The sequence below is a fragment of the Sceloporus occidentalis genome, unplaced genomic scaffold (assembly GCF_023333645.1).
Source record: "Sceloporus occidentalis isolate IW3139 unplaced genomic scaffold, rSceOcc1.0.p SCAF_40, whole genome shotgun sequence".
Taxonomy (NCBI): domain Eukaryota; kingdom Metazoa; phylum Chordata; class Lepidosauria; order Squamata; family Phrynosomatidae; genus Sceloporus; species Sceloporus occidentalis.
In genome coordinates, this window is record NW_028317020.1 from 3,158,446 (window position 1) to 3,168,267 (window position 9,822).

The window sequence follows — 9,822 nt, forward strand, 5'->3', positions numbered from 1 at the left end:
CTATATTGCAACTAAGGTAATAGATCAGACATATATCTAGTCAGTTACTATAAAAGACATTACCTACATAAATTGTCCAAAATAAATCCTTTATCAAATGTATTTCCTAGATGGAATTGCTTCTTGCGAGTGAGGTCAGAAACAGAAGAAGAGGATCACAAAACAATCACAAGACATTTCTCGTGATAGTTACCCTCCCCCCACATATTTCTGCCAATGTATGTAGTGTCTGATTTGATCCACTAGGTGGCGCATGTGTACCTAAATAGAGTAACATATATAGCACATGCTGAATTGCGTTCATTGTGTTTAGTTATGTGTAGTATATCTAAATCAACTGATCCTACACAGCCTGGCTACTTGGAGTTGTGGTTTGAACTCCCTCGCTTTACTATTCATTCTGAAGGGCAGACACTGGCACATTTCTCTAGTAAGAAGGGCTGTATTATCCAATGAGCGGGGAGGCTTCAAAGAAATGGCACTGATTTAAAACTATACATTATACAGGGCCAAAAAGTTATTCTTGCAGCAGAAGCTCCCCTTCATAATGTAGGGTGACAGTAAGAAGATGAAACACAGCTTAGTGAATAAACCCCTCGACGACATATTTAGATACAAAACAATATATACTAAGTCTGGCTTGTCACCATAAGACTGGAGCAATCATAGAAACAAATAGTTCCCTTTTATGCACTGAACAGTTTATATATATATATATATATATATATATATATATATATATGTGTGTGTGTGTGTGTGTAATATATATATATATATATATATATATATATATATATATATATTACACACACACATATATATATATATATATATATATACATGCAGCAACATAAATGTAATATCAATATGAAAAAGAAAAATACAGGATGGCAAGATGTTTTTTTGAGGAAACACTACTTTATATGAAGTACTTTACGGAGAAGGGGAGAATATAGCTAAAGAAGATCCTCATAGCTGCTCATCGGGTAAACATTTAATGTTACTGATCCCTCTCCCACTCAGTAAACACATACTCGCTTCAAAGGCACTGTATACAGCACTGTATAACACTAGCACCCACGTGGGTAACAAACAGTATGATTACCCGCTGGCTGAGTATTGGCCGTGCCTCCTACCATGGAGGTTAACACGTCACTGCCGTACCTGTCTTTGCAGCTAATAAGCGAAACTACCTACTTCCGCCTTTCGCACATTCAAAACAAAGAGCGCATGAAATATACGTACGTCTGCCACCGATGACGTAAGGCATGCGAATGCTCGTGGGGTAATAAAGCTTTCCAAGTTATTTTTTTTATTTTATTTAAAAAATACAAGTACGTGGAATAGAGGCTTGGAACGCATATAGCGCCTCGGAAGTATTTAAAGCGCACAAAAAAGACCATGTGAGAATTCTTTTGGAACGGATGAGTGAATAGAGCTCCGGGCCCGGTTGAAATAGTCTTTTATGAGCGATAAATCCTCTGAGAGGTCAGTAATGGAATCATTTTCCTTTGCTGTCTTATCCTTACCTCCCAAACGTCCCACGTCAGGAGGGACAGTCCCTAATCGGCTTCCAAATCCCTCTTTCCTCCTTATATGTCCCTCTTCTCTGGTTTTATATATTACGGTCTCTAAATAAAATACAGTATTCCCGTTCGCAGTTATACATATAAACAGTACAACATGAACAATATAAGTACATATCATGGGGCCACTAAGTTACATAAAAAGGCAAGATAAACCACCTTCCCCCATAGCAACGTCTCAACCGCACACCTAAAACAAGTCTCTCTCTTTCGTATACTCATAAGAAAAATGCTTTTTTGGTCTGTTCCAGGTAATATTAGCTTTATTATTATTATTATATCTTTTATAGCACCAACAAGTTGTGCAGCACTTCTTTCTATACGTATATTCAAGGGGTGCGCCAAAACACCCTAGAACAAACAGACTAAGATAAACCGGTCACCCCTAAAGGAGGCAGGCATGTTACGCTATTTTACTCCTCAGGACGCAAGGGGTTAACTGTAATTTAAATTCATTTATTTCATCCACACAAACGAAATATTGGGTTTTTTTCAGGACAATAAGTGATTTTCTCATTTAAGTACCGTATAATTTAGTAGGGGAGGGGGGAACCCAAAACAAAATAAATGGGTACATTTGATTTTGACTTTGAGAATGACACTTTGTCATTGATTTAACTATGCATTATGCGGGGCCATCCCAGCTCTTCCTGCGGCAGAGGGTCGCTGGGGTTGCCTTTTCTTTTTGTGTAAAGTGAATTGAATAAACCCAATTTTGCTGAGCGTAGTGTAAATAAACATCAATACTGTTTTTTTGTTGTTTGTTTTTGCTCACATACCATTACTATTGTTACTTATAGCCTAGATCACTTCTCTTGTGGTTGTAGAATCCATATTTAACTTCTGCAGGATGGAACAGGCTGAATGGCAGGTGGTCAGAAAGAAAAAATCAACAAAAAATCAAAAAGTGAATCCAAGAGAGCAGACCGTTTTGAAGACAGAAATATATCTTTGTGATACAGTTCAAGAGAGGAAAAATGTGATTCAGAAACTGTATTCCACAATGTGAGTATACTCATAGCCAATAGCCCCTGGGACTGTCATTAACTATCATTGATTTGTCTCAGGAATGATAACAGAAATAATGCCATCTCCCCTCTCATGAAAAGTGACACCTTTCAATATTCCTTTGGATTTACAAGGACTTTTTAATACCATTGCATAGATAAGGGCATTTACCATTTTGCCGCTGGAGACTTTAATATTTTAATTGTTTTCAAGTTACTTAAGGAACACATTTGCTACCACAGCTCAATCAATTTTCATATGACATGTTACCTGCAATGTTACAGAGCTTAACATGATAACTGTAAAAAATACTCCAAAAGTGGTTGGCAGTCCCCAATCCACCAGTGGTTAGAAACATATCATTTGACAGCAGATAAGATCCATCTTGCCCATTTAATCTCACTGTTTCTTTTTCTGCTTTAAAGACTCAAACAATCAGTTATTGTTCTTGTCTTAGATTTAGGATAGCAAATGCCAATCCCATGCATATGGGGCTCTTATATGTTTTAACATGAAATGTTTTGCTTATCAAATGAAACCATATTTTGTGCCATCTACAACAGGGAGGACCTGCAACTGTCTGAATTTTGGAAGACTTGTCAAGGTGAGTGCAAAGATGACCAGTGTGTGTGATTTTTCCATCTTTTCTTGTATGGTATGAGCTGCTAAAAATATTATATGTACTAAAGTTGAATCAATTCTGAGAATATAATTAGAACAACAGAAGAAAAAATGGTAAGTTGGTTAAAGTTTCTATTTGTGCCATTTTGTTTTAAATCTTGTTATAAAGTAAAAACATAAGAGATTGAAAGTCCCACAATGCATTTTTAGTATTGTTACTGGGGTGACATAGTTCTGATTGTTATAACGAGCTGAATGAATTTGTGATATTGTGGTCTGGCTTAACACAAACATGATTTCATACCGTGTTGGCCTTAGTTTATATTCTTTTTCTGAAGTATTTGAAACTAGCAGATTTATGGTGTACAGGGTTGACGGTGAGGACAGATGGGAAACATTTCTAAACTAGAACCAGGCTTTGGGGGTGTATACACTAACCTGGATGTTTGTAGGGGAGTTGAACGTTTCTGGTCTATGATACCACAGCGCATTATGGAGGACTAAGCTTCTCTTTCAAAGACGGAGTTCATAGCATGTATGATAAATCAGGAGCCCTGTACCCTGTCCCACAAAGTGAAGGCCTCCATATAAGATGTATTACACTTTTTATAGTTTTAAATGAAAATTGAAAATAAATGTAACGTTTCGCAGATGCTGTAGAATGTTTCTTTATGCATATTGAGCTAGAAATGCAAAAAAATATATATATATTCATTCCCGCCCCTCATTCCTACCGAAGTTTCTCTGTATTTATCTTTTCTAAGAATATGGGAGGTGTTTGCTCCGAATGTAAAGTAGGATGTAAAACATATTTTAAATGGTTAAGTATGCTTTTTATTATATCTCTTTGAAAATATGGAATGGATTTTGGATACTTAGTATATAGCTGTATGATCTGAGTTGTTAACGTCTGTTTCGTGCTGCCCTCTAGTGTTATAAAGTATAGATGGCATATAAAAAAAGAACACTTGAATTGGCCAACAAGTTATAACTATTAGCAAAGTCCTGCAAGTGTCATTTTTAAACCTTACTTCCTTTAGAGTGGGTTCAGCGTGTACCACCTTTGGCTTCTGAAGAATATGATTCCAACCGAGGTGTAGTGTGCAGCCTGTCTCCTGACATTATCCAGGAAGGAGTCATCCAGAGTTTTGACTGTGTGTGTTATGGCCTTGGAAACTTCAGTTCCTGTATAATATCTCGGCACCAACTGGCTTTTTTACTTTTGTTCCTAGAACAGTTTAAGGTAAAAAAATACACAAATAGTCTGTTTACTATAGAATAAGTCTAACCCCATTGTTTGCGTAAAGAAGCACTTGATATCATATGCACTTGATAACTCACATAGTACTTTAATATGCATTCTTCTATGGTGGGCTTGTCAGGGACACTAAACTGTCCGTTTAAATAAGAGGTGGCACATGGAAAGAAAGCAAATTGTTCTTAGAGATGCCAGACTTTTGTATTGAAGCAGAGATCCAGCTGTAAGACACACTTTTAATGAATTTTTTGTTTGTTTTTAATTAGATGCCAAGAAACCAGTCTTATGTTTTTGATCCTTTATTTTCTCAAATGGAAGTATCTGTACTTCAGCAGCTTGGTTTGACTGTCCTTTTAGACAATGAAGTAAGTAGAACATTTTTTTATTTATTTATAAGTACTATAAATAGTACTTAAATTGTATGATCCAAGGAAATTACATGCAACATCTTCCCATTTATGCACCAAGCCCCATTTTTTCCTCTTGGGGCAGATAAGCTAAAGACTAGACCAAAAACACATTTTTCCCTTGGTTTTTGTTCCATTATTTTCCCGACAACGAATTTTGTTTCATGCCCTTTCAGTTTCGGACAAAATTCTGAAGGCCTTTTTCCATTCAAACTAAATTTGTTGTTATCCTCATTCATTCTCTCATGCTCACTCACACTTTCTCTCTCAATGTCTCCCTACCTTCTCCACTGACCACTTTCATGTCCCCATATCCTTTTCCCTGCAAATCTGTCTACATTGTTGTTGCCTCTTGGGGCACTCCCACAAAAGGGGCAGAGCCACAGGGACAGCCTCTTCTCCTTCCCTCCAATGGTGGGAAAGGGTGTGCCCAGAGGCTCTGCCCTTTCGCAAAGTTCACTTCATGGGGAAGCGGACAAATAAGACACAGGCAGAAACAGAGAAAGGAAGAATACATAAGAACAAGAAAAGTAAAGTGAGCGAAAAGAGAGAAAGCGTGAGCGAAAAACAACAAAATTCAAAGATATTTCACTCCGCTTCATTTTGGTTTCTTTTGTTAGTGGTCACTCCTCGTTTTCGAACATAAGCTTTCGTTAGAATTGAAATTCTTATGAATCCGAATGCACTACGTGCAAGTCTACAAAACGGTCTTTTCATTGTGTTTTCATTACTTAAAATAGCTAAGTACATAAAATAAAAGCACGGTGTTAAATGCATTTGCTAAAGTCAGTGGGTAAAAAAAAAACTGTTTAAATAGAATATTTAAAAAAATATTTAAAACTCTGTAATTCAAATATAGACTTCTAAAACGGTTTACAGATTGTAGTTTGTAAGACTGCTGCTCATACTTGTCTCGCTACATCCTGTTTTTAGGAGGGGAAACGTGTGGTCCATAAACCCACTGTGTTCTATATGCTGCATTGTGGTAAGGCCCTATATAACAATCTGCTCTGGTGCAATTGGTCACAGGAGGCTTTGTCCAACATGATCATCATTGGCAATAGTTTCAAAAGCATCGAAGAAAGGTAAATTATTAAAAACTGCACATAGTATCAAAATAATAATTTCCGGACTAACCATCTGAAACGTACAATAATAATCTCACAATCGCACAACTCTCTTCTCCTTCTCTACTAGTATATTTTAATGTGTGGTGTCTTTTTAATTTTGTATGTCCACTTTAGTAATAGTAATCCGCTGGTGCTCTCTAAATAATGCAATTTATCCCCATTTAGATGCCTCTTCTATAAAAATGTATCTGGGCCAGGCAAAAATGGATGCATGTTAACACATCATATAACCGATTCAGGAAATATCTATGGACTGAATTAATGAAGTGTTTTATTTTATCATTTTTATTATTGTTTTTTTTTTATCTTTTGTATTGTAGATTATTGTCCAGAATCTTACAGAGAGACTACATGTATATCCATCAGGTAGGATGACAAGAATAATGCTTACTTCCCTTAGAAAATTATATAGAAGGTTTTATGTCTGAATAATATCTCCTGATGGTTTTTGGTTTGTTTATGGAATTAGGTATTAGTGCATTGCACAGCAGATGACCCAGAAAAAACATTTGGCATCTTATATGCCTGTTAGTGGCGGGTACACTATGGAACTGAGCAGATATAATCTGTCCTTCCTTTTTTTTACAATAGGGTTTACAAATTGTTGAAGAAACTCCATTTCCGGAAAGCTGCCAGTACAATGATGTGTTTAATGACACTTCCATCCATTATTTCCCAATGCAAAAGCTCAGAACTTTGCCTGCAGATGTGTGGCTGCTACAAGAAGAACCTCAGTACCATGAATGTGAAGATCTAGAGATCATAAGAAACCAAAAAACATAACTGTATATCTTCTATATGTAACACTGGCCCAGTCCAGCTAATTTAAAGCTCTGGGTATTAACTTTGGAAGTCCCCAGGTATTAAGATAAAGATATTCCATATCTCTGCAAGACGTGATTTTTCTCGAAAATGGTTGTGGTGCACAATAAGTCTTTTTTGAGAGCATAATGTTCTTTGCAGAGGAAAGAAGGCATGTGGAGAAGCCAAGCAAGTTTATCATGATAAGAAGGCACATGTACAGTATGCATTTGTTATCTTACTAAATTGTATCGCAAAGTACACAAGAGACTAATGCACATTACGAGCAGTAGAACTAAACGTAGAAATAAACGACATATTCTTAGGTGGATAAACATCATGGTAGGCCATTGCTTGAGGTGAAGAGCAATGTCATAGCATTTTTCTTGTAAAGATTCCTGACAGAACATGTATGTACATATTTATATATAGATATACATAATTAGGAAGAGTTGATCTATTGGAGAAAATAGCATCTTTTCTGTCACTTTTTAAAATTGGACTATCATTAAAAAAAATATATATATATATTTTTAACCGTGTTAATTAAAATATTATAATATAATAAATGTTGCATTAGTAAAATTAGTTAAAGTGCTAATGAACTGTGCATATTTATAAGAGTAAACAATAAATGTAGAAAAGATCCACATCAACAATCCTGTAAATAACTGCTCCACATTGGTATTTATATTTATGCCGATATAACAGGAATGAAATCCTAATATATCTATATGGTATGTCCGCATATGGGTCTTAAAGTGTCCTAGTGGTTATCTAAATAAGTGCTTTGTAATAAAATATATTTGTGACAATTTCTTTGGTTCAGAAATAATTGAACCTTGCCCTCATTAACTGTATAAATGATGGACTTGGACCTTCTCGAAGTGGGGGGACCTTTTGCCTTCCCCTTTGCCTTTAGGCCCTAAAAATTGCTCGGAAATTCTATTAAGAGATTTAGTAGCTGCTGCAATCAGGGAACATGGGTAACGTTAGTGTCTATTAAAGTGGAATTCCCACAATACTTTTTATATCCTTTAGCTATGCTATGGTTTTAAAGGAAATATTACTTATATGTATGTTTCATTTAAGTACCTATCTACCCACGATCCTCTACTTATGAAGCTTGATCTTGCCTCTTGGAAACTTCTTGGAGATCTGAATGTGGCACCGATATGTCCGATGTATGCTTCAAGTAACAAAACCTACTTTGCTAGGTACCCTATTAATGTTTAGGCACGTGTACCCCAAATAAGAGCTTCGTTGAGTTTCCCAGAGAAAACACCTGAATCAGTAGTTTATCATTTAATACAGGCCTGATAGTGGATCAATAGATTAATGAAGACCATATTTTGATATTTATTAAATGACACTCAAAAATCCAAAATATGCATAGAAAAAGTAAAAAAAAAAAGTAAAAAATAGCAGTAGAAAAAAATATGAATTATAATGCTAAATGAAACATTTCTAGAAAAGTAAAGCAGCCATTTTTTATTGTATTTCTTTTGATCACTTTTGATGTTTCTTTTGCCAGAGCAGCATGTGAGGCACAGGTGAGAAGACATTGGTGTTTATGTATACAAAGAGACTGCGGGGTAAATGGACTAATCAGCATTAACCCCTTTATGCCAAAGCTCACAGGCTCACAATGCATTGTTTTTAATGGGTTTAAGGTCAATCCATTGTCCTTAAGTGGTTAATATTACCAATGGTTGCTATAGTGATTAAACCACTTTTCAAACTTTGCACTTTTTATACATAAACCCAAGTGGATTAGTGAGACCACATTTATGCTAATAGAGCATTTACCTAGCTAAGAGGTGCTCCGTGTGATAATAAAAATATGAAAATATAATACAATACAATATAAAAACCCAAGCATATGCAACTGTTACAGTTATAAAAGTAATTTGGCATTATTTAATACAAGCTCACAATGCATTGTCATTAATGGGTTTAAGGACAACCTGTTATCCTTAAGGGGTTTATTTTCCTCCTGAGAAAGGTAGACAAACTAGCTTGCTTGGGCATTATGAGAATTAAATATGAGTAATGTTTCATGTATTAGTAAACTTTGTGACATGCAGAAAGAAGTGCATACTTTATGAAATGGTATATACCCTCACAGCCCAATTGAACGTGCCCAAGAGAGCCCCTATTCTAGCTTGTTGATGTAGTGCGAAGGAGGTGAGGGGCTCCAAAGGACCCCAACTTTGTAAAGAACTGTGATAGGTAATCACGGATAATGCAAAAAAACCAATCATTGTTATGAACATGTGGAACATCTTTCCAGCAGATATTTATATTATCACAATAAACTCCTTAGCCACTCCCTGCAATAATAATAGTAAGGCTTACATTTCCAAATTCAAAGTAAACACTTCCAATCATAAATCACCGACATTCCATCGGACTTGGACTACAAAACCCAGAATAGTCAGGTACACCAAGTTGGTTTCTTGAAGATCTGTATTTCTAAAAATTTACCCCACCAACTTCAATATATACATGTCATTAACAAAGTGCTTTTGTAACTGTCCCTTGAAGCAACAGTTATAAAAGTTGCCGCATTGTGGTTTTCAACAAAACATATATTTTTTTCAAATATTCTTGAAAATAGCAAAGTATATAAAAACAAGCATTTCCTATTGTTTAGAAAGCATAGAAATTCACCATTAAAAAGCCAACTGATAATTCTGATTGTTCTGTGCTAAATGTATATTTTTTCCAATCAGCTCTATTAATATCTAAAATATAGAAACCTGTTTAAACAAATAACCATCCCAAGATACAACAAGGAAGCTCGGTCTCCTGAAGCCTTCCTGGTAAGCAAGATTGTAATTGTAAACGCATTGCTCTTTGATGCAAAATCTGTCCCACTAACTCAAGAGCAGTTGTGATTGGCAATGCAATATCTCAAGGAGAGGTCAATGTTGATCATTATGCCTTCTCTGCTTCTTAGTTATATGTTCCTTCTATTACTCTGAAACATCATCTTTTTTTCATACATA

The 9,822-nt window shown here is 35.6% G+C and overlaps 1 protein-coding gene across 1 annotated transcript; it reads left to right on the plus strand.

The window, feature by feature from the left end:
- The first annotated feature begins 3,507 nt into the window (after nt 1–3,507).
- LOC149290219 (SRR1-like protein) lies at nt 3,508–6,793 on the plus strand. The gene is made up of 6 exons (XM_089489445.1): nt 3,508–3,592; nt 4,256–4,458; nt 4,740–4,838; nt 5,814–5,965; nt 6,331–6,376; nt 6,602–6,793. The coding sequence occupies exons 1-6, from the start codon at nt 3,508–3,510 to the stop codon at nt 6,791–6,793; spliced, it is 777 nt and encodes a 258-aa protein (XP_089345571.1).
- The last annotated feature ends 3,029 nt before the right edge of the window (nt 6,794–9,822 follow it).

Coding starts and splice junctions, on each gene's coding strand:
- LOC149290219 (XM_089489445.1), top strand. CDS start 3,508: ATGATTTCATACCGTGTTGGCCTTAGTTTATATTCTTTTTCTGAAGTA. Junction 4,839..5,813: donor CTGTCCTTTTAGACAATGAA/GTAAGTAGAACA, acceptor TCCTGTTTTTAG/GAGGGGAAACGTGTGGTCCA. Junction 5,966..6,330: donor TTCAAAAGCATCGAAGAAAG/GTAAATTATTAA, acceptor TTTGTATTGTAG/ATTATTGTCCAGAATCTTAC.